Below are 25,635 nucleotides of genomic sequence, written 5' to 3'. Positions count from 1 at the left end.
GTTTACAAATACTCCACTTTGAACATCAATACTTTCAGCATTCTGAAGTCTTCGAAAAGGAGAAATTTGCAGGGGCTATGGGGAAAGGGCAGGGGAGTGGGACTAATTGGATAGCTCTTTCAAAGAGCCAGCACAGGCACGATGGACCCAATGGCCTCCTTCTGCGCTGTATCATTCTACAATTCTTTGTAATCTATTTTGTGAAGACCCAAAAAAATTACTTCTATTTAACACAGTGTCATTTCTTTCTCTTAAGAATCATTCGTTTAATATTATTCATTAAAAATATTTGTTTTTAAAATGCATTTGTTAAATAATTTTTCTAGAAGTCCAAATTTAGCACAGGCAGATGAAAATCATTCTTCTTGTAACAAATTGATTACATTTTACAAAAGACAAAGTCACATGTTAAGAAGTCCCGTGTATATTCATTGCCGAATTTATTAAAAACATAAAATATATCAACGGCCTCTGACACGCGCCATTAGTCCTGTGAAAGCAGTGTCTGCGAATTAGTCTCTTTGTTGTGGCCTGAAGTCAGTGCAGCAAAAGTTCCCCCTCTCGCTCAGTGTTAGAATCGGTAGGAGTGATGGTGAGGGAACAACTGCACTCTTCACAATCAAATCTGCCGTTTGCCACCAGGCCACCATAACTGGAAGCCCTTTATAAATCCTTAACACCACAGCGCTGACCAAATAAGTTATCACACGGTGTGAAACACCTGTAGAAATAGTCTGTTCAAAGGCAGAGTAAGTCTAAAAGAAGTAGCAGAAAAGAGCATCCTTCATCCTCCTCTTTCTTTCTTCCCCCCTAAACATTCATTTTAAATTTTAATATTTATGGCAGCATATTCCGTGTCCTCTTCATTAGGGAGAATGACTGATGGTTTTCTGCGTAAAATGGACTGGTTCAGTGAAGCATAAATAATGGAATCGTGCGGAGAAGTGTCGGAGGGGCAAGCATCATCGTTGTCACTTCCAGGAGAATTGGAAGAATTAGCAGGGAAAGGATTGGGAATCGCAGAGCCAATGCCGTCCGAACAGGTGTTCGCATTTTCGTAGATTGTAGATTTTCCATTAATTTCGGTCATAGCCTTAAAATGAAGAAAAGAAAATGAGTTTTTTTTAAACAGATATGTTTAGTCACAGAATGAAAACTCTTTAGTACAATAATAAATGCTTTGTTTCACAACAGATGGAATAATAAGAAAGGTTTAGAAATATAGAAACATAGAAAATAGGAGCAGGAGTAGGCCATTCGGCCCTTCGAGCCTGCTCCGCCATTCAATATGATCATGGCTGATCCTCTATCTCAATACCATATTCCCGCTCTCTCCCCATACCCCTTGATGCCTTTTGTGTCTAGAAATCTATCTAGCTCCTTCTTAAATATATTCAGTGACTTGGCCTCCACAGCCTCCTGTGGTAGAGAATTCCACAGGTTCACCACCCTCTGAGTGAAGAATTTTCTCTTCATCTCAGTCCTAAATATCCTACCCCGTATCCTGAGACTGTGACCCCCCCCAGCCAGGGGAAACATCCTCCCTGCATCCAGTCTGTCAAGCCCTGTCAGAATTTTATATGTTTCACTGAGATCCCCTCTCATTCTTCTAAACTCGAGTGAATACAGGCCGAGTCGACCCAATCTCTCCTCATACGACAGTCCTGCCATCCCAGGAATCAGTCTGGTGAACCTTCGCTGCACTCCCTCTATGGCAAGTATATCCTTTCTTAGGAAAGGAGACCAAAACTGCACACAATCCAGGTGTGGTCTCACCAAGACCCTGTATAACTGCAGTACTCCTTGCTCCTGTACTCAAATCCTCTTGCAATGAAGGCCAACATACTATTTACCTTCCTAACTGCTTGCTGCACCTGGTGGCTGCAGTGTGTACCATCCACAGGATGCACTGCAGCAACTCGCCAAGGTTTCTTCAACAGCACCTCCAAAACCCGTGACCTCTACCACCTAGAAGGACAAGAGCAGCAGGCATATGGGAACAACACCGCCTGCATGTTCCCCTCCAAGTCACACACCATCCCGACTTGGAAATATATCGGCCGTTCCTTCATCGTCGCTGGGTCAAAATCCTGGAACTCCCTTCCTAACAGCACTGTGGGAGAACCTTCAGCACACGGACTGCAGCGGTTCAAGAAGGCGGCTCACTACCACCTTCTCAAGGGCAATTGGGGATGGGCAATAAATGCCGGCCTCGCCAGCGATGCCCACATCCAATGAACGAATAGGAAAAAACCTGCATGTTTGCTTTCAGTGACTGGTGTACAAGGACACCCAGGTCCCTTTGTACATCAACATTCCCCAATCTCTCACCATTTAAACAATACTCTGCCTTTCTGTTTTTCCTTCCAAAGTGGACAACTTCACATTTATCCATGTTATACAGCATCTGCCATGTATTTGCCCACTCACTCAACTTGTCTAAATCGCCTTGAAGCCTCTTTGCATCCTCCTCACAACTCACAATCCCACCTAGTTTTGTGTCGTCAGCAAACTTGGAAATATTACATTTGGTTCCCTCATCCAAATCATTGATATATATTGTGAATAGCTGAGGCCCAAGCACTGATCCCTGCGGTACCCCACTAGTCACTGCCTGCCACCCCGAAAAAGATCCATTTATTCCTACTCTCTGTTTCCTGTCTGTTAACCAATTTTCAATCCATGCCAGTATATTACCGCCAATCCCATGTGCTTTAACTTTGCACACTAACCTCTTATGTGGGACTTTATCAAAGGCCTTCTGAAAATCCAAATAAACCACATCCACTGGTTCTCCCTTATCTATTCTATGAGTTACATCCTTAAACAAACTCCAGTAGGTTTGTCAAACATGATTTCCCTTTCATAAACCCATGTTGACTTTGTCTAATCCCATTGATTTAAAAAAAAATTTGTTCATGGGATGTGGGCGTCGCTGGCGAGGCCGGCATTTATTGTCCATCCCTAATTGCCCTTGAGAAGGTGGTGGTGAGCCGCCTTCTTGAACCGCTGCAGTCCGTGTGGTGACGGTTCTCCCACAGTGCTGTTAGGAAGGGAGTTCCAGGATTTTGACCCAGCGATGATGAAGGAACGGCGATATATTTCCAAGTCGGGATGGTGTGTGACTTGGAGGGGAACGTGCAGGTGGTGTTGTTCCCATGTGCCTGCTGCTCTTGTCCTTCTAGGTGGTAGAGGTCACGGGTTTGGGAGGTGCTGTCGAAGAAGCCTTGGCGAGTTGCTGCAGTGCATCCTGTGGATGGTACACACTGCAGCCACAGTGCGCCGGTGGTGAAGGGAGTGAATGTTTAGGGTGGTGGATGGGGTGCCAATCAAGTGGGCTGCTTTATCCTGGATGGTGTCGAGCTTCTTGAGTGTTGTTGGAGCTGCACTCATCCAGGCAAGTGGAGAGTATTCCATCACACTCCTGACTTGTGCCTTGTAGATGGTGGAAAGGCTTTGGGGAGTCAGGAGGTGAGTCTCTCGCCACAGAAAACCCAGCCTCTGACCTGCTCTTGTAGCCACAGTATTTATGTGGCTGGTCCAGTTAAGTTTCTGGTCAATGGTGACCCCCAGGATGTTGATGGTGGGGATTCGGCAATGGTAATGCTGTTGAATGTCAAGGGGAGGTGGTTAGACATTCTCTTGTTGGAGATGGTCATTGCCTGGCACTTGTCTGGCGCAAATGTTACTTGCCACTTATCAGCCCAAGCCTGGATGTTGTCCAGGTCTTGCTGCATGCGGGCTCGGACTGCTTCATTATTTGAGGGGTTGCGAATGGAACTGAACACTGTGCAATCATCAGCGAACATCCCCATTTCTGACCTTATGATGGAGGGAAGGTCATTGATGAAGCAGCTGAAGATGGTTGGGCCTAAGACACTTCCCTGAAGAACTCCTGCAGCAATGTCCTGGGGCTGAGATGATTGGCCTCCAACAACCGCTACCATCTTCCTTTGTGCTAGGTACGACTCCTGCCACTGAAGAGTTTTCCCCCTGATTCCCATTGACTTCAGTTTTACTAGGGCTCCTTGGTGCCACACTCGGTCAAATGCTGCCTTGTGGTCAAGGGCAGTCACTCTCACCTCACCTCTGGAATTCAGCTCTTGTGTCCATGTTTGGACCAAGGCTGTAATGAGGTCTGGAGCCGAGTGGTCCTGGCAGAACCTTTTTCTAAGTGTTCTGTTATCACATCCTTTATAATAGACTCCAGCATTTTCCCTACTACTGATGTTAGGCTAACCGGTCTGTAGTTCCCTGTTTTCTCTCTCCCTCCTTTTTTAAATAGTGGGGTTACATTTGCCACCCTCCAATCTGCAGGAACTGTTCCATAATCTATAGAATTTTGGATGATGACAACTAATGCATCCACTATTTCCATGGCCACCTCTTTTAGTGCTCTACTTTTAGTTTGCTGCATTACCGTTTTGTACTAAAATCATGTTTTATATATATCTCAAACCTGTTTCAGAAAGTGTGGGAACGTAGGAATATAGGAACAGGAGGAGGCCATTCAGCCCCTCAAGCCTGTTCCGCCATTCAATTAAGATCACCGCTGATCTGTATCTTAACTCCATAAAACCGCCTTGGTTCCCTAACCCTTAATCCCCTTACCCAACAAAAATCTATCACTCTCAGTTATGAAATTTTCAATTGACCCTCCAGCCTCAACAGCTTTCTGGAGGAGAGAGTTCCAGATTTCCACTCCCCTTTGTGTGAAGAAGGTAAAGAATATGAAATGGAGAGAAGGCTGTCCAACCCGTCAAGGCTGTTTCCTCCCAAAGAGCGGGCACAGCGCTGGGCTGTCCTGAGGACATCCGCTAAAAGTTCCAACGAGGCAAAAACCCGTGATGTTTCTGGCGAAGGTAATTCAGTAAAACTCTAAAGTAACATCACCAACCACTTCATTCCACTTGACCACCTGCCTTTCGCAGGAGAGATTCTTCATTTCATCAAAAGGGACACAGCCACCAGCACAGTGTGGGACTGTTGACGCCCTGTGTCCGTTCTCAACCCTACAACCTTCCAACTTTTTTGGTGGACAGATATTTATAAAGAAAGGACTTGCATTTTATACGGCACCTTTCACGACCTCAGGACGTCCCAAAGCGCTTTACAGCCAATGAAGTACCTTTTGAAGTGTAGTCACTGTTGTAATGTTGGAAACGCAGCAGCCAATCTGCGCACAGCAAGATCCCACAAACAGCAATATGATAATGACCCGGATAATCTGTTTTAGTGACTCTGTTGCTTATTAACAATAATGGCCAGACGACTACCTATTTACCTGGCCAATTGAGAGCCTTATTCTTGTTTGAGGTGTGGTGTTTGGTGAAGTACCTCCTGTCTGGGGTGCAGGGAGTTCTATAAGACGATGATGAAAACACAGCAGCAGAAGTGTCTGGAGTGGGACTCGAACACCACAAACCTGCTGACTCAGAGGCAGGAGTGCGACCCACTGAGCCAAGGCAGACAGCAGCTACCTAGGCCAATCCCACTCTCCTGCTCGCTCCCCGTCCCCTTTAAGATTCCTCATTTTCAAGCAACTATCTGATTCCCATTTAAAGGAATCAGATAGTTGCTTGAAAATGAGGAAGGATGTGATCGCTTTGGAGAGGGTGCAGAGGAGATTCACCAGGATGTTACCAGGGCTGGAGCGCTTCAGCTATGAAGAGAGACTGGGAAGATTGGGTTTGTTTTCCTTGGAGCAGAGGAGGCTGAGGGGGGACATGATTGAGGTGTACAAAATTATGAGGGGCACAGATAGGATGGATACTAAGGAGCTTTTTCCCTTCGTTGAGGGTTCTACAACAAGGGGACATAGATTCAAGGTAAAAGGCGGGAGGTTTAGAGGGGATTTGAGAAAGAACTTTTTCACCCAGAGGGTGGTTGGAGTCTGGAACTCACTGCCTGAAAGGGTTGTGGAGGCAGGAACCCTCACAACATTCAAGAAGCATTTGGATGAGCACTTGAAATGCCATAGCATACAAGGCTACGGACCAAATGCTGGAATATGGGATTGGAGTAGACAGGGCTGATGGCCGGCGCGGACACGATGGGCCGAAGGGCCTCTATCCGTGCTGTATAACTCTATGATTCTATGATTCCAGTTCGAGAACAGTTTGTGGCAGAGAATTCCATGTTCTGACCACCCTGTGTGTCAAGACATTTTTTTAAATGTCCCCTTCAATTCCTTTTGTGATTATCTTCAGTTGGTGCCCCCTTGTCACCATAACCCTTCATAATCTTGAGGACCTCCACCAGGTCACCCCTTAACCTTCTGAGCTCCCAGTGAAGAGCAGGCCTGACCTTCTCAAGCATCTCTTCAGAGGGAGCTCTGTAAATCGGTCTAATCCTGCTCCAGTCAGTCTAGTTAAAAGTTTCACCGAAACAACTAAGATTATGACTAAGACTATAAGTAAGTATCTAAACGGCTCAACGCTATTGTCAAAGACCTGATAGATGCACTGTTTCAGTCTCTGAACCTCTCTCATTGCTCTGCCTCAGATTGGCAACGATGGAACTGCAAACAAATTTATAAAAAATTATTTTAAATATTAATAGTCGTGATGTAATAGCAATAATGAATGAGGCTTTGGCCTGTGGGAGCCCCTATCTGCACTTGCTTTGCCTCAGGCTAGAACTCTTTTGCAGTTTGCTAAAGCCTGTAACGGTCTCACACTTTCTCAAGCATACGAGATCCTGGGCTTTATAAATAGAGGCATAGAGTACAAAAGCAAGGAAGTCATGATGAACCTTTATAAAACACTGGTTCGACCACGACTGGAGTATTGTGTCCAGTTCTGGGCACCGCACTTTAGGAAAGATGTGAAGGCCTTAGAGAGGGTGCAGAAGACATTTACTAGAATGATCCTAAGGTTGAGGGACTTTAGTTACGTGGATAGACTGGAGAGGCTGGGGTTGTTCTCCTTGGAACAGAGATGGTCGCGAGGAGATTTGATAGAGGTGTTCAAAATCATGACGGGTCTAGACAGAGTAGATAGAGAGAAACAGCTCCTATTAGCGGAAGGGTCAAGAACCAGAGGACATAGATTTAAGGTGATTGGCAAAAGAACCAAAGGTGACATGAGGAAAAACTTTTTTACACAGCGAGTGGTTAGGATCTGGAATGCACTGCCTGAGGGAGTGGTGGAGGCAGATTCAATCATGGCCTTCAAAAGGGAACTGGATAAGTACTTGAAAGGAAAAAATTTGCAGGGCTATGGGGAGTGGGACCAGCTGGATTGCTCTTGCATACAGCCGACATGGACTCGATGGGCCGAATGGCCTCCTTCCGTGCTGTAACCTTTCTATGATTCTATGTTTATTGCCTCAGTATTTGCACTGAGGGAATATCTCACACTGAGAAATAAATGCAAGGCACATAGTGCATGTAAATCATGTTTTACCTCGCAAGTAAGAGTCACTCAAGATCAACTCCAGTGGGATCAAACCCAATTTAAGATGATGTGCAAAACCATTTCCTAGACAGTTCTCCTCCCATATTATTATTATTTTTTACATAGAATTTACAGCACAGAAACAGGCCATTCGGCCCAACTGGTCCATGCTGGTGTTTATGCTCCACATGAGCCTCCTCCCTCCCTACTTCATCTCAGCCCATCAGCATATCCTTCTATTCCTTTCTCCCTCATGTGTTTATCCAGCTTCCCCTTAAATCCATCTATTCTATTCACCTCAACTACTCCTTGTGGTAACGAGTTCCACATTCTCACCACTCTCTGGGTAAAGAAGTCTCTCCCGAATTCTTTATGGATTTATTGGTGACCGTCTTATATTGATGACCCCTAGTTTTGGATTCCCCCACAAGTGGAAATATCTTCTCCACGTCTACCCTATCAAACCCTTTCATAATTTTATCAGGTCCCCCCCCCTCAGCCTTCTCTTTTCCGGAGAAAAGAGCCCCAGCCTGTTCAGTCTTTCCTGATAGGTATAACCTCTCGGTTCTGGTATCATCCTTTTTTGCACCTTCTCTAGTGCATAATTTTAATGGACTAGGACAATAATTCATCCAGTGAGGTGTCACTGCTCGAACGTAATTATGGGGTAGCACGCCAGGAGAGTACAAGGAGGTGAGTCAGCCTCTCAGTTGTAGCCCCATTACCAACCCACGCTCCCATCAAGTGTGACTCCTCACTGGGAGCATTGGATTGATGAATTGACCCTTATGTGTGCGGTTCTTTTAGTTTAATATTTTATTTGTGAAGAAGATCTTGAGGTGAAGGAACTCTCGTTGCACCGGCCACACCAGTCAGTGGGAGTTTAAGACTTCTCTCCCTCTCTCGCGGTCTCCCAGGAACGCATGCCTTTTTCACTCTGTGCGTTTCCTGGAAGGTGAGCGTGTTGGGGATGCGCTAAAGACAAAAGGAGAGCTGAGTGGCCAGATGGAGTTTGAGACATGACGTGCGGTGAGTGCAACAGGCTCGGGAGGAAGAGATGACTTTGGGCCTATGGATCCCAAATCTCTCCCCCACTGGGGGTTTTCCTCGCCTCATGTCTGGGTCTGTTGGAGACTCATTGATAGAGATTGATTGCTGTGATTGGTCAACAACTCCAATATCGTTGCTGACCTGGCCTGCGATCGCCCTCGGGACAGGTTTGGTCTGACGGAGATGACAGCATCAGGACCCAGTCTGCGTAAAGGAGCCTGCTCAAAGGAGCAAATTAATATCGGGACACGTTGGGAAGGCGGTGGGATAAGAGGGGGTAAGTTGCTGCCTTTAGTTTAACTGCCCTCCCCCTGCCCTGTTTGCGTCAGGTGGGAGGGAGTTATAATCGGGACCGAAAACCCTCTGCTCTCTGTACCAATGTCCAACTGAAGTGCATTGAAGGAAGTGAGGCAGCATTGGAGTCTTTCCTTTATGGGGTCAGTTTAGATCTTAACCCCACCCCCCCGCAATTTTAGCACGGGTGCGAGGCCGCAGAGGCCTCTGATTGGTGCATAACCTGCAGAGTAGATGCAGGCCTGAGAATAACTGGGGCAAATACTTTGAGCTGTGAAATAAACGAGCAAGGAGAAATGGATGAAATAAAACACCTTCAGCGAGACTAAATAAAGATCACACTGTGGGAAGGTTATTGCTAAACCCGCCCGCAAAAACATTCCTAAAACGGAGGCCGACCATGAGAAAGGAGTTTGTGGTGTTTGTGCAGCAACATCAACAACTTGCATTTATATAGCGCCTTTAAAGTAGTAAAACGTCCCAAGGGGCTTCACAGGAGCGATTATCAAACAAAATTTGACACCGAGCCACATAAGGAGATATTAGGACAGGTGATCAAAAGTTTGGTCAAAGAGGTGGGTTTTAAGCAGCGTCTGAAAGGAGGAGAGAGAGGCGGAGGGGTTTAGGGAGGGAATTCCACAGTTTAGGGCCGAGGCAGCTGAAGGCACGGCCGCCAATGGCGGAGCGAAGGAAATCAGGGATGCGCAAGAATCGAGAATTGGGGGAGCGCAGAGATCTCGGAGGGTTGTAGGAATGGAGGAGGTTACAGAGATAGGGAGGGGGCGAGGCCGTGGAGGGATTTGAACACAAGGATGAGAATTTTAAAATCGAGGCGTTGCCAGACCGGGAGCCAATGTAGGTCAGCGAGCGCAGGGGGTGATGGGTGAACGGGACTCGGTGCGAGTTAGGATACGGGCAGCAGAGTTTTGGCTGAGTTCAAATTGACGGAGGGTGGGAGATGAGAGGCCGGCCAGGAGAGCACTGGAATAGTCGAGTCTGGAGGTAACAAAGGCACGGATGAGGGTTTCAGCAGCAGATGGGCTGAGGCAAGGGTGGAGATGGGGCGATATTATGGAGATGGAAGTAGATGGTCTTGGAGTAGGAAATCACGTCAAGACATCTTAAGGAGGAAAAGTCCTTGGGTGGTAATTTTGACTTTAGACAATAGTGGAGAGGTGTTTAACGGGAGGCTGAGCTGATATTGGACAATTGACATGATCGTCCAAAGTCAAAATGACCCCCCTTGTGATTTCTCCCTTTTTGAGGGCTTAATAACCTTTATAAATCCCTGTTTAGGTCTCAGCTGGAGTATTGTGTCCAATTCTGGGCACCGCACTTTAGGAAGGATGTCAAGGCCTTGGAGAGGGTGCAGAGGAGGTTTACTAGAATGGTACCAGGGATGAGGAACTTCAGTTAGGTGGAGAGACTGGAGAAGCTGGGATTGTTCTCCTTGGAGCAGAGAAGGTTAAGGGGAGATTTAATAGAGGTGTTCAAAATTGAAGGGTTTTGATAGAGTAAATAAAGAGAAACTGTTTCCAGTGGCAGGAGGGTCGGTAACCAGAGGACACAGATTTAAGGTAATTGGCAAAAAAGCCAGGGGGGAGATGAGGAGAGATTTTTTTTACGCAACGAGTTGTGATGATCTGGAATGCGCTGCCTGAAAGGGCGGTGGAAGCAGATTCAATAATAACTTTCAAAAGGGAATCGGATAAATACTTGAAAAGGAGAAATTTGCAGGGCTCTGGGGAAAGAGCAGGGGAGTTGGACTAATTGGATAGCTCTTTCAAAGATCCAACACAGGCACGATGGGCCGAATGGCCTCCTTCTGTGCTCTACGATTCTATAATTCTGCGTGTGGAGCACGGCAGAAGAGGAAGCAGTACATCGCCTCGACTTTCAGGACTACACCCTCTCTCTGAAATAATTAAGGAGCAGAGACTCACATTGCATTCGTTCCTTCGACTGTTGTCGTTGCGTTCCAACGGTTCAAGGGGTTCTAGAAAAGTGTTGAAAAGGTCGGTTAGGCATCAACTCAAGAGGGAAGCGCACTCGAAAATAAAGTTGTCATTAAAATGAAAAACGGAGGTAATGCCGGTGATGTGGGTCACTCACCGTTAAAGTTTCTGATGCAAAAGTATGTGATCATTACAAGAAATAGGGCAGCACCCACAATCCCCACGACAATTATACTGTAAAAAACCCAAACAGGGGTAGTGATAAGGTTTGATTCCTTCATCGTGGAGCCCGTTGCAGTCACTGCAAAACACAAAACGTACAAAGTTTACAGCACGGCACACGACTTACATTGTGCTGAGAACACAGACATTCTGGGCCCCATTTCAAAACATTGTCACTGAGAAAGAGGGAAAGATTTGCATTTATATAGCGCCTTTCACCTCCTCGGGACATCCCAAAGCGCTTTACAGCCAATGAAGTACTTTTGAAGTGTAGTCACTGTTGTAATGTAGGAAACGCGGCAGCCAATTTGCGCACAGCAAGATCCCACAAACAGCAACGTGATAAACGATCAGATAATCTGTTTTTTAATGATGTTGGTTGAGGGATAAATGTTGGCCAGGACACCGGGGAGAACTCCCCCTGCTCTCCTTCGAATAGTTGCCACGGCTAAATTCTGATAAGAAACCATCCCACTTAATCTCGATTTAGTGATACAGTTTTAGTCCTGAAAATAAAAGGGAGTAAAAATATTGGAAATTGGGTGCTGAGCTCACCGGGTCTCACCGGGACCTCCTGCTCGTATTCGATCCGTGCTCCCGGTGAGCGAAGCTCCCTGCAAGAGCCACACAAATTACGCTTCAATGCCAGCAGACGCGCAGAAATTCCAACCCGCCTGAATTCTCAATACATTCTACATTTCCTGGGTGCGTTTATTTTCGACAAGTCGTAGCCTTTTCAAAATGAACGGTTTTACACTGGCATCAAATACACCGGCAGGAAAGGAGCAGAACTTCTACCCAAGGGATTCAGTCAAAATGACTCAAAGTTTTGACCACATCCTGACTTGAGTGTGTGCATGAGAGGAAAGGCAGAATTGCAAAAGAGTTTGAGAGGAGACGCAATGTGAGAATAAATGGTAAGTTCCATCGTGCAATTTAGCAGCCTCGAAACAATGCTTCGCGTGACAGAAGCTCGTATCTATGATTGGAGGTGATGGTGTGGTCCATTAGTGACCCGTCGATTTTAATGGCCAGCAAATCCAGAGCATCGTGAGCTGAGTGTGCTGACCTCCACACCCTATTCTCCGATCCGTGCTCCCTTCGAGTGTGACTCCATGCTGGGGGCTGAGTCTCACAATTTCAGGGCTTTAACTCAAATCATGGGACAGCAGTCACTGTTGTAATGTAGGAAACGCTTCCTGACATCACCCCTGAACGGCCTGGCTCTAATTTTAAGGTTCTGCCCCCTTGTTCTGCACTCCCCCACCTGAGGAAATAGTTTCTCTCTCTCTACCCAATCAAACCCTTTAATCACCTTAAACACCTCAATTAGATCACCCCTTAATCTTCTATACTCGAGGGAATACAAGCCCAGTCTATGCAACTTGTACTCATAATTTAATCGTTTTATCCCCGGTATCATTCTGGTGAATCTGCGCTGCACCCCCTCCAAGGCCAATATATCCTTCCTGAGGTGCGCTGCCCAGAACTGATCACAGTCTCCAGATGGGGTCTGACCAGAGCTTTATATAATCTGTAACATAACTTCCACCCCTTGTATTCCAGACCCCTTGAGATAAAGGCCATTGCTGGTTACATCAGATTATTGTTTTTACGTTGCTAAGCAGCAGAGCACACAGCCATTAACAATGGAGACAGCGTCTAGCGCTGATGACAGTGTGGATTGAGATGAAGATGAAGGTGACATGGTCGATGTCTCCTTTAATGAGAATCCTAAATATTCAGAGTAAGTGATAGCGGCCAGAAGATCCTTTCAATGAGTAAACAATTCATATGCTTCTCACTGTAAACTAGCCAGGGATTGTTACTGTCTTAGCAAAGAAGGAGAAGAAAAAAGTACAGAAATCATCTTACGTTGTTACCGCTAAGACCAAGCAGCTAAGGACTCACCAGTGGTGCTGATCCAATCAGATTGCTCCTTTGATTCTAGAGAAACAGATAAATATAGTTTCAAAAAGATTATCTCGGGATGTGGGATATGATAAATCTTTCCCCTTTTTCACCGCTGCCTCTAGGCAGGCCTGCGTCGACCTGATCCCAGCTCCTGAACACAAAGCCAGATAAGCAAGCTGGTTATAGGAGATGTGTCATGACCATGCAAGCAACATTTATACAGCACAGCAACATCTGGAGTTAATCAGGAGTTTGGGAAGACCAATAATGTAAATAAACCAAAGATGTTGATTCTGAATTCACTTTACAATTGGCACCCCATCCACCACCCTAAACATTCACTCCCTTCACCACCGGCGCACTGTGGCTGCAGTGTGTACCATCCACAGGATGCACTGCAGCAACTCGCCAAGGCTTCTTCGACAGCACCTCCCAAAGCCGCGACCTCTACCACCTAGAAGGACAACGGCAGCAGGTACATGGGAACAACACCACCTGCACGTTCCCCTCCAAGTCACACACCGTCCCGACTTGGAAATATATCGCCGTTCCTTCATCGTCACTGTGTCAAAATCCTGCAACTCCCTTCCTAACGGCACTGTGGGAGAACCTTCACCACACGGACTGCAGCGGTTCAAGAAAAAGGTCCAACTGCACCTTCTCAAAGGGGTAACTAGGTAAATGCTGGCCTTGCCAGCGACAACCACAACCCGAAGAATGATGATAGAAAAACAATCTCACCTCTGCACCAGATGGTTTGCCCGCAGAAACGAGCATGGGTACAGACTCAAAGTTTTGACTTTGGCATTCAAGGATCCAAATTTTAGATCCTTTGTTGATAAATCTGAACCTCCAAATCTGAATTAGTCTGGACCCTCGTCCATAGTTACTTTAATATTCTGTGGCTGTGACTGGCCAACATCTGAGTAACACTCATTGTGAGATCACCTGGTTTAGCATCATATAAAGAATCCATTCTGATGTAACAATAAGGGGATTAGAGGATAGAAATACAGGAAGAGAAACAAGAAAAGGACAGATTACAAGAAACTATTGAAATCGAAAGTTTACATGGAGCAGGGAGAGAAGCTCTTTTCATTTTTGTCCCCATGAGGAGAAATCTCTCATTTCCTGCCCTCATTGGCAGCCGACAGGAGACTTTCTGCTTTCAAGCCTCAATCCTGAAGACAGCTTCTCGGCCGATGTGGGAGTAAACGGTTTCTCATCCTGGTAGCACAGGTCAAGTCAGGAGCCTTCAAGGTCCCCGACACCAACACTGGTGCTATCAGCATTTTCTAGATCATTGGATCCTTTCTGAAGGCAGCACAAGGCTGTTCTCCCTCTCAGTCCCCAGCAAAGCCCCTCTACAGAATGATCTAACAAAGATAAGAAGGCTTCATTTTGCCACAAGCCGCCCATCCAGATAAAGCTCCTCCGTTTACAGTATCAGCTGTGGCACAGTGGGTCGCACTCTCACCTCTAAGTCGGAAGGTTGTGGGTTCGAGTCCCACTCCCCAGACTTGAGCCTGTAATCCGGGCCGACACTCCCAGTGCAGTTCTGAGGGAGTGCTGCACTGTTGGAGGTGCCGTCTTTTGGATGAGATGTTAAACCGAGGCCCCGTCTGCCCTCTCAAGTGGATGTAAAAGATCCCATGGCCACTATTTCGAAGAAGAGCAGGGGAGTTCTCCCTGGTGTCCTGGCCAATATTCATCCATCAACCGATAAAAGAGATTATCTGGTCATTATCTCCTTGCTGCCTGTGAGACCTTGCTGTGCGCAAATTGGCACAGCAAGATATTACATAAGAAATAGGAGCAGGAGTAGGCCATATGATCCCTCGAGCCTGCTCCGCCATTTAATCGGATCATGGCTGATCTTCGACCTCAACTCCATTTCCCGCCCGATCCCCACATCCCTTGATTCCCCTAGAGTCCAAAAATCTATCGATCTCAGTCTTGAATATATTCAATGACTCAGCATCCACAGCCCTCTGGGGTAGAGAATTCCAAAGATTCACAACCCTCTGAGTGAAAAAATTCCTTCTCATCTCAGTCTTAAATGGCCGACCCCTTATCCTGTGACTATAACCCCCAGTTCTAGACTCTCCAGCCAGGGGAAACAACCTCTCAGTATCTACCCTGTCAAGCCCCCTCAGAATCTTATATGTTTCAATGAGATCACCTCTTACAACAGTGACGACACTTCAAAAAGTACTTTATTGACTGTAAAGCGCTTTGAGCCGTCCTGAGGTTGTGAAAGGCGCTATATAAATGCAAATTCTTTCTTTCTGATCCGTCGATCGGAACCCCACTGGGAGAAAAGTCTTGCAATTTTGGAGATTGAATGTCCAATCTTACAGATGAAGAATGGACACAGATAAGAAGATGCCCAAAGTGGCTACCAGCAGCTGGGGGCCTGGAGCCCAGCAAAGGGCCCTCAGCTTCAGGAGAGGAAGGATGAAGGGAGAAAATCAGTGGAAAAATTAAAGGAGAAACAAAGAGTCTTAAAAAAAGTTCAAGGAAAGAAGGTTGGAGCAATACATTTTTGTACCGACAGATTCTATAATAATGAGATTAAACTGTGAACTTAAATTGAATCAGGGAATCTGCTCTTCATCTGAAAATAATTACATCAAAAAGTGGCTCAGTCAACAGCAACAACAACTTGCATTTATATAGCGTCTTTAACGCAGTAAAACATCCCAAGGCGCTTCACAGGAACGATTATCAAACAAAATTTGACACCAAGCCACATAAGGAGATATTAGGACAGGTGACCAAAAGCTTGGTCAAAGAGGGAGGTTTTAAGGAGCATCTTAAAGGAGGAGAGAGAGGCGGAGAGGTTCAGGGAGGGAATTCCAGAACTTAGGGCCCAGGCAGCTGAAGGCACGGCCGCCAATGGTGGAGCGATTAAAATCAGGGATGTGCAAGAGGCCAGAATTGGAGGAGCGCAGAGATCTCAGAGGAAGTGACAGAGATAGGGAGGGGCGAGGCCGGAGAGGGATTAGAAGATGAGGATGAGAATTTTAAAATCGAGATGCTGTCAGACCGAGAGCCAGTGTAGGTCAGCGAGCACAGGGGGTAATGGATGTATGGAACTTGGTGCGAGTTAGGAGATGGGCAGCAGAGTTTTTGGAATGAGCTCAAGTGTATGGAGGGTGCACGGTGGGAGGCCGGCCAGGAGAGCACTGGAATAGTCGAGTCTGGAGGTAACAGAGGCACGGACGAGGGTTTCAGCAGCAGGTGAGCTGAGGCAGGGGCGATGTTACGGAGGTAGGCGGTCTTGGTGATGGAGCGGATGTGTGGTCAGAAGCTCAGCTCAGGGTCAAACAGGACGCTATGGTTTCAGACGGTGGCCAGACAGCAGTCATAAAACATGACTTTGATACAAAGGATAAATTTTTCAGTCAATGAATGTCCTCGATCACAGAAATATTAGCACTTACCGAACACATTCACAGTGATGGAGTTTCCCATTGCTCCTGTAACCCCTTGTTGAGCTTGACATTGATAGGTCCCACTGTCTGTCAGGTTAACGGAAGAGACTGTATAAACCACAAGCATCGTTTGTTCTGTGCCATTGAGAGATGTCAAGTGTGTCATGTTTTCTCCAGTCAGTGGGCAACAACTGTTTGAAAGGAGTTTACACCAGTGCACCGTAGGCTTTTCTGTTCCACAATACTGTATCGTACAGTTCAACGTCAGACTGTCTCCAGCAGAATAATTGAGCGTAGCTCTGCGATATCTCACAGTCAGCGGACAAGAATCACTTCCATTTCCTGGAAAAGAAAAGGTCAAATGTTTATTCTGTTGTCGTCTTCACACAAAGGAATTGGGAAACAATGGCCAAGAAATTCGTCTGCACAGCTCCCGTTTTATGAGCGCTAAACGGTCTGCTAAACCTCCAATATGGCGGGCAGGAAACGTGCGCTCATATGAGCCGGCAATGCGCCTCCTGCCATATTGGTAAAGGCCCAAAAAATTAGGGTGCAGAACCCACGCCTGAAACAGGCTTTTGACCCTATACACATTCGAATAAGGGCCCTAAGGCCTGTCTGAGGCCCCATTGCAAAGTTGGTTCGTCCTGAGGCTGAACTCGGGAGACCCAGACCTACGCGCCTTAAAGGGACCGTCCGTTAGGCTGTAACCAACGAGGTAAAGTTTCAAAATACGCTTATCTGATCCCACCGCCCGATTCCAAGAACGTCGGCCGCTACTGGCGCCATTACCGGAGGTGGGGGGGGGGTGGGGGCCAGTGGGGAGGGGCCTGATCTCAGCCGCTCCCTCCCTCCCCCACGCAGCACTTTCTTCCCGTCCCACTTCCTCACTTACCTGAGGGTCGCCGTTGGTGTCTCAGTGGCCCCATCGTCCAGGCGAGCTGCCTGTTACTGTCCTCAGCTCGTGGGCTCGATGGTAATGAGGCCCGAGGCCCAATATTGGGTGTTCCTTGGGCTTCCCCATTCAGGAGCAGGGATTGTTCCACCCCCCCCCAACCCCCCTCCCCCATCAACAATGGCACACCCAAATTTCTAAATTATTTTCTTTTTTGAGAGCTGCAAAGCGATTTTACTCACAGCGATGTCCCAGAAGTGACCCAATGATCTATTTGATATTTAATTTACATCATTGTGACATGTGCTTTCAATATTTTGAGGAAAAAATTGATAAAACCCATTTTCATCAAGATCTCGTACTTATCAAGACCCCCCCTCCCTCCATGGCCTCGCCCCCTCCCTATCTCTGTAACCTCCTCCGGCCCTCCGACCCTCCGAGATCTCTGCCCCCTCATCACTGACTCACCAACCAGAGGAAATAATCTTTCCCTATTCGTTCCACCAAAACCCATCGTAATGTTAAAAAAAAACTCAATTAACTCTCCTCCCTTTAAAATAATTAGGGTTTAGTTTGTCAAGATAATTAAAACCACTATCAACCATTGTGGCTGCACATCGTAATATTTATGAAATTCTAAAAGAAAGAGAGCTTGCATTTAAATAGCACCTTTCACATCCTCACGACATCCCAAAGCATTTCACAGCTAATGGATTACTTTTAAGGTGCAGTCACTGCTGTTCAGGCGCGGAATCAATCTGCGCACAGCAAGATCCCACGAACTGCAAACAAGGTGAATGACCAATTAATCTGTTATGATGGTGTCGTTTGAGGAATGAATGTTGCCAGGACACCGGAAAAACTTCCTGCTTCTCTTTGGAAAAGTACCATGGGATTTATTACACCCTTCTGGACAGGTATAATATCGCACCTGAAAGACGGCACCTCCGACAGTGCAGCACTCCCTCAGTACTGACCCTCCGACAGTGCAGCACTCCCTCAGTACTGACCCTCCGACAGTGCAGCACTCCCTCAGTACTGACCCTCCGACAGTGCAGCACTCCCTCAGTACTGACCCTCCGACAGTGCAGTGCTCCCTCAGTACTGACCCACCGACAGTGCAGCGCTCCCTCAGTACTGACCCTCCGACAGTGCAGCACTCCCTCAGTACTGACCCTCCGACAGTGCGGCGCTCCCTCAGTACTGACCCTCCGACAGTGCAGCGCTCCCTCAGTACTGACCCTCCGACAGTGCGGCGCTCCCTCAGTACTGACCCTCCGACAGTGCAGCGCTCCCTCAGTACTGACCCTCCGACAGTGCAGCACTCCCTCAGTACTGACCCTCCGACAGTGCAGCGCTCCCTCAGTACTGACCCTCCGACAGTGCGGCGCTCCCTCAGTACTGACCCTCCGACAGTGCAGCGCTCCCTCAGTACTGACCCTCCGACAGTGCAGCGCTCCCTCAGTACTGACCCTCCGACAGTGCAGCGCTCCCTCAGTACTGACCCTCCGACAGTGCAGCACTCCCTCAGTACTGACCATCCGACAATGCAGCACTCCCTCAGTACTGACCCTCCGACAGTGCGGAGCTCCATCAGTGCTGACTCTCCGACAGTGCAGCACTCCCTCAGTACTGACCCTCCGACAGTGCAGCGCTCCCTCAGTACTGACTCTTTGACAGTGCAGCGCTCCCTCAGTACTGGCCCTCCGACAGTGCAGCACTCCCTCAGTACTGACTCTCTGACAGTGCAGCGCTCCCTCAGTAGTGCCTCTCCGACAGTGCAGTGCTCCCTCAGTAGTGCCCCTCCGACAGTGCAGCACTCCCTCAGTACTGACCCTCCGACAGTGCAGCTCTCCCTCAGTACTGACCCTCCAACAGTGCAGCACTCCCACAGTACTGACCCTCCGACAGTGCAGTGCTCCCTCAGTACTGACCCTCCGACAGTGCAGCGCTCCCTCAGTACTGACCCTCCGACAGTGCAGCACTCCCTCAGTACTGACTCTTTGACAGTGCAGCGCTCCCTCAGTACTGACCCTCCGACAGTGCAGCTCTCCCTCAGTACTGACCCTCCGACAGTGCAGCTCTCCCTCAGTACTGACCCTCCAACAGTGCAGCACTCCCACAGTACTGACCCTCCGACAGTGCAGTGCTCCCTCAGTACTGACCCTCCGACAGTGCAGCACTCCCTCAGTACTGACTCTCTGACAGTGCAGCGCTCCCTCAGTAGTGCCTCTCCGACAGTGCAGTGCTTCCTCAGTAGTGCCCCTCCGACAGTGCAGCACTCCCTCAGTACTGACCCTCCGACAGTGCAGCTCTCCCTCAGTACTGACCCTCCAACAGTGCAGCACTCCCACAGTACTGACCCTCCGACAGTGCAGTGCTCCCTCAGTACTGACCCTCCGACAGTGCAGCGCTCCCTCAGTACTGACCCTCCGACAGTGCAGCACTCCCTCAGTAATGACCCTCCGACAGCGCTGCGCTCCCTCAGCACTGACCCTCCGACAGTGCAGCGCTCCCTCAGTACTGACCCTCCGACAGTGCAGCACTCCCTCAGTACTGACCCTCCGACAGTGCAGCACTCCCTCAAACCTGACCCTCCGACAGTGCAGCGCTCCCTCAGTACTGACCCTCCGACAGTGCAGCAATCCCTCAGTACTGACCCTCCGACAGTGCAGCACTCCCTCAAACCTGACCCTCCGACAGTGCAGCACTCCCTCAGTACTGACCCTCCGACAGTGCAGCGCTCCCTCAGTACTGACCCTCCGACAGTGCAGCGCTCTCTCAGTACTGACCCTCCGACAGTGCAGTGCTCCCTCAGTACTGACCCTCCGACAGTGCAGTGCTCCCTCAGTACTGACCCTCCGACAGTGCAGCGCTCCCTCAGTACTGACCCTCCGACAGTGCGGCGCTCCCTCAGTACTGACCCTCCGACAGTGCAGCGCTCCCTCAGTACTGACCCTCCGACAGTGCAGCGCTCCCTCAGTACTGACCCTCCGACAGTGCAGCGCTCCCTCAGTACTGACCCTCCGACAGTGCAGCACTCCCTCAGTACTGACCATCCGACAATGCAGCACTCCCTCAGTACTGACCCTCCGACAGTGCGGAGCTCCATCAGTGCTGACTCTCCGACAGTGCAGCACTCCCTCAGTACTGACCCTCCGACAGTGCAGCTCTCCCTCAGTACTGACCCTCCAACAGTGCAGCACTCCCACAGTACTGACCCTCCGACAGTGCAGTGCTCCCTCAGTACTGACCCTCCGACAGTGCAGCGCTCCCTCAGTACTGACCCTCCGACAGTGCAGCACTCCCTCAGTACTGACTCTTTGACAGTGCAGCGCTCCCTCAGTACTGACCCTCCGACAGTGCAGCTCTCCCTCAGTACTGACCCTCCGACAGTGCAGCGCTCCCTCAGTACTGACCCTCCAACAGTGCAGCACTCCCACAGTACTGACCCTCCGACAGTGCAGTGCTCCCTCAGTACTGACCCTCCGACAGTGCAGCACTCCCTCAGTACTGACTCTCTGACAGTGCAGCGCTCCCTCAGTACTGACCCTCCGACAGTGCAGCACTCCCTCAGTACTGACCCTCCGACAGTGCAGCTCTCCCTCAGTACTGACCCTCCAACAGTGCAGCACTCCCACAGTACTGACCCTCCGACAGTGCAGTGCTCCCTCAGTACTGACCCTCCGACAGTGCAGCGCTCCCTCAGTACTGACCCTCCGACAGTGCAGCACTCCCTCAGTAATGACCCTCCGACAGCGCTGCGCTCCCTCAGCACTGACCCTCCGACAGTGCAGCGCTCTCTCAGTACTGACCCTCCGACAGTGCAGCACTCCCTCAGTACTGACCCTCCGACAGTGCAGCACTCCCTCAAACCTGACCCTCCGACAGTGCAGCGCTCCCTCAGTACTGACCCTCCGACAGTGCAGCACTCCCTCAGTACTGACCCTCCGACAGTGCAGCACTCCCTCAAACCTGACCCTCCGACAGTGCAGCACTCCCTCAGTACTGACCCTCCGACAATGCAGTGCTCCCTCAGTACTGACCCTCCGACAGTGCAGCACTCCCTCAGTACTGACCCTCCGACAGTGCAGCGCTCTCTCAGTACTGACCCTCCGACAGTGCAGTGCTCCCTCAGTACTGACCCTCCGACAGTGCAGTGCTCCCTCAGTACTGACCCTCCGACAGTGCAGCGCTCTCTCAGTACTGACCCTCCGACAGTGCAATGCTCCCTCAGTACTGACCCTCCGACAGTGCAGTGCTGCCTCAGTACTGGCAGAATGTCGTCCTAGATTAGCTGCGTAGCTCGTGGAGTGGGGCTCGAGCTCATGGCCTTCGTGACTCTGAGGTGGGAGTGCTACCAAGGTGACACTACTTGGTTTTTAAAAAAGACTTTTTGTGCTGTGCCTGATTTTAACATGTGAGTGATTGTGCAAAATGGAGAAAAGCTTCGTTTCCATTTGTTCCTCAATGATAAAAGGCAATGGGGCATTAATGTACAGTCCCCACCGCCTATTGCAGGCACGTTGATGTCCCCCTAGTTTGCCCGTTAGGTGCAGCGGACGTTGTAATCAAGACATTTTTTAAAAACATGGGGGAAATCTTCATTCTTAGACTCTCCACTTCCCGCTCTGTCTAAATGTCCCAGTGCCATTACTCAGGGAATGATCCAAACGGGGGAGAGTCCTGCTTTGCTCCGAACACATCTCTGGTATGTTTTTTTACATAAAATAATTAACGTATTTTATTCCTCTTCCTGGAAATATTGGAACCAGGCGGTCTCTGTTCCTATATTTTTGTTATGTTTTGAATATTTTTGTTAGTTAAGGGTATGAAAGGATACGGAGCAAAGGCAGGTAAAAGGAGTTAAGATGCAGATCAGCCATGATCAAATTGAATGGCGGAACAGGCTCGAGGGGCTGAATGGCCTCCTCCTGTTCCTATGTTCCCTATCTCCAGATGGTCAGTTCTCTACTTGGTGGTCAATGAACTGGTAAAGCAGATATCCATTGTTAAGGTCAAGGGCATCAGGATGTGAGATCGGCCAATATTAGACTGCGAGAACATTAAATATTGTAACTGTGAAGCATGTGGAGAAATGTTCAAGAGGGACAGCTCAAGCTGCAGTGTGTGCTGTGCAGTGTGTGGTGGGCAGGATGTCACTGCCACTGAAGAGGTGTGGGGTCGGTGAGACAAGTGAGACGAGGGAGGGATGTGCGTGGCAGGTTGATGTCTGGAAAATGAAAGCACAAATATTGCCTCGTTATCAAACCCACCTCTGGAGAAAAAAACCTCAGGGCTTATAAATCAACACTTAAATATCAACAAAAATTATATCCTTTGGTCTGTCCACCTACCCGTTTTGTGCTAATCACACAACCACTAAGTCCGATTGGCTACAAAGAGTGTGTTATAAAATTAAAATACGGGCAGCCATATTGTAATGTTATTGTTGATATCCTCGAGCGCTGAATAATTACGATAGAGTTTATCCTTAAAACATCCAGTTGGCGATATTAGTGAGCAAATGCTTAATGCGTAGTTATATATCGTTGCAAGTTTGTCACTGAACATCTCATAATGCCAGAAATTGGGGCTTTGCATCTTGAAAACAAATATTGTTCTATTTTTATTTACAGAAACGGAACCCACAAATGCAGGAAACGAGCACCTTAGAAATGATCGGCTTCTTCTTTAGTTTCAGAATCGATTTTTAAAAAAAATTGGCTCCAAAACATCAAACTTAAGTGCATCACCTGTGAGTTGTATTTTCCAAATGTACATGCTGATAATCATGCCCTTTACCTGGGTCTTTCTTCAGTGCATTTAAACAGGATGTGGGAGGATGCTGCTCACAGGTTTCTCTAAAAACCACCCCACAACCATCCCCTACCAGTGATGGTTTCACCACTCAGTTCTCTGCCTACACTCCCGTCTAATGTTTTCCACTCTGCTTTTTATAAGTTATATTTGTGATATCCCCTTGCACGACTGCAGCACTTTAATTGTTTTTGCAAACATTTTACGTCTTTGATGATCTCTCTGGGGTTTTTTTTGGGATGCAAAAGAACAATGAATTTAAGAAAGTAAAAGTCATAGTGCAAATAAAAAAATGGAAACATTGTCATTCATCGTGTATTTGGCAGATACCCCAGTGTGCGGGATAAAGAGGTGCAGAATATAATTAGATGTTATCGTGCACTTGCATATGTGTGTGAAGGAGCCAGAGGGAGAGAGAGAGAGAGAAAGAAAGGGAGAATAAGAGAGAAAAAGAGTGCGAGAAATAGAAAGATAGAGAAAGAGAGACACAGAGAAAGAGAGAGAGAGAAGACAGATAGACACAAAGGTAGGTACGTCCACTATGAGCAAGCTGGATTTATATTGTAAAAGAAAGAGACACACACATACATTCATATATACATACACACTAGGGTTGCCAACTCTGGCTGGACATATTCCTGGAGGTTTCATCACATGACCTCCCGCCCCCACACACTCCCGCCATTGGTCGCCCGAAACGTCCATCCTCGAGGAGCCCCGCCTTCACACGGCCAATGGGAAAGCGAACAGACTCTCTGTTACCCGATTGGATGATTCTTGACTGTCAGTCAAACATCTTTTTTCCCCGTCGCCAATATTTTTATATCTAACGTAGAAAATGTTCAAAGAAATTGAAAAAAAGCACAATTTCTTTTAATGCCCCGATGATTTTTCTCCCAGGTTTGCTTCCAGCAGTGTCCAGGGGATTAAGCCATAGTTCCTGGAGACTCCAACACTCAAGAGTTGGCGACCCTAGTGCGCACACAAATTATTAGATTTATTGAATTCAGTTTGACAACCTGCCCTGCCAGGATTTAGAACTCATGACCTCTGGGTTGCTAGTCTAAGACCATAACCACGAGACTATACTTCACTCGAAGTGGTGAAATGTCAGATGAAAGTACGAATGTTAATGGGATGGTTGAGTCTTCGATCCCTAGCGTTGAGACGAGCTGAGTATCAGAACTGTATCTCCACGTGAGAAATTCACACATCATTAAACTTCTAGTAACTGGTTCCAAAGATTCAACTGAAGAGTAAATTTTAGGAATGGACCCTCCTGGTGTGGAGCCTCCCCCACTGGGAGCACATAGCGGAAAATCCTGGGTTGTACGCCTCAGAGTTTTCCATCCATTCATTTTAAAGGTAAATTCTATAGCGTGCTTTTTCACGCACTGGGAATGCATGTTGTGCTCCAGCATTAGTGCTCCTAGTGGGCACAGTTTCATGCTGGGACAGCTCATGTCTTCGTGAAATTTGCCCATTAGAGTTCAACTTTCACCGCCGGGGCGGGGAATGGCAGCCGTGGGAGGGCCTCGCGTAAAATACCACGACAAAATTTCCTCTCCGCCAGCTGGTGAAAGTTAACATCCCCCCTACGCAGTTTCTGCACAAAACAGTGGGCGACTTCCCAAATTAAACCTCTTTTCTTACGTTAACAGAAATCACTCTCAGGCCAACAATATAAACATGTCAAAGAAAATGCGGGCAGGGAGCAGCAAACAACCAACAAGAGATTGTGATGGGACTTCAGTGGTGAATCTCAGTTGTGAAGCAGGAGGGAAATTGGGGAAAATGATGAGTTTATTCCAGTCTAGATGTCAGCCGTGGTTCAGTTGGCATCACTCTCACCTCTCAGTCGGAAGGTTGTGGGTTACAAGTCCCATCTCCAGAGACTTGAGCCCATAATGCAGGCTGATGCTCCCAGTGCAGTGCCGAGGGTGTGCTGCACTGTTGGAGGTGCCGTCTTTCAGATGAGCCGTTAAACTGAGGACAATGTTAACCCCTATGGAGCTGCCTGTATGTGGATTCCAGGTCACTAGAAATTTTCAAGACTGAGATCAATAGATTTTTGTTGGGTAAGGATATCAAGGGATATGGAGCAAAGGTGGTTCATTGGAACAAAGGAACAGGAGTAGGCCATTCAGCCCCTCGTGCCTGCTCCGCCATTTGATAAGATCATGGCTGATCTGTGATCTAGCTCCATATACCTGCCTTTGGCCCATATCCCCTAATACCTTTGGTTGCCAAAAAGCTATCTATCTCACATTTAAATTTAGCAATTGAGCTAGTATCAATTGCTGTTTGCGGAAGAGAGTTCCAAACTTCTACCACCCTTTGTGGGTAAATGGTATTGAGGTGCAGATCAGCCATAATCTAATTGAATGGTGGAACAGGCTCGAGGGGCTGAATGGCCTCCTCGTGTTCCTATGTTACCAGGGCTAAAAGGGTTAAATTATGAGGACAGGTTGAACAGACTGGGCTTGTATTCCCTCGAGTATAGAAGATTAAATCGAGGTGTTTAAGATGATTAAAGGATTTGATAGGGTGGATAGAGGGAGACTATTTCCTCTGGTGGGGGGAGTCCAGAACAAGGGGGCAGAACCTTAAAATTAGAGCCAGGCCATTCAGGGGTGATGTCAGGAAGCACT

At 48.0% G+C, this 25,635-nt stretch overlaps 1 protein-coding gene across 2 annotated transcripts in view; it reads right to left on the bottom strand.

Annotated features, from left to right (window-relative positions):
* Nucleotides 1-416: 416 nt before the first annotated feature.
* Nucleotides 417-25,635, bottom strand: part of zgc:174945 (uncharacterized protein LOC793867 homolog) — a 39,942-nt gene continuing 14,723 nt past the window's right edge. The window contains exons 2-6 of one of the 2 annotated variants that reach the window (XM_067985513.1): nt 16,279-16,611; nt 12,830-12,865; nt 10,854-10,997; nt 10,685-10,737; nt 417-1,093 (exon numbers count right to left, since the gene is read on the bottom strand). In XM_067985513.1, the coding sequence (XP_067841614.1) occupies nt 824-1,093; nt 10,685-10,737; nt 10,854-10,997; nt 12,830-12,865; nt 16,279-16,611 (836 nt within the window). In that variant the 3' untranslated portion in view covers nt 417-823. The remainder of the gene's footprint in view (nt 1,094-10,684; nt 10,738-10,853; nt 10,998-12,829; nt 12,866-16,278; nt 16,612-25,635) is intronic. The other variant, XM_067985515.1, reaches the window with a different exon arrangement.

Source organism: Heptranchias perlo, chromosome 6 (assembly GCF_035084215.1).
Source record: "Heptranchias perlo isolate sHepPer1 chromosome 6, sHepPer1.hap1, whole genome shotgun sequence".
NCBI lineage: Eukaryota > Metazoa > Chordata > Chondrichthyes > Hexanchiformes > Hexanchidae > Heptranchias > Heptranchias perlo.
The sequence above is the reverse complement of the archived record's forward strand: the minus strand, read 5'-3'. Positions and strand labels throughout refer to the sequence as shown.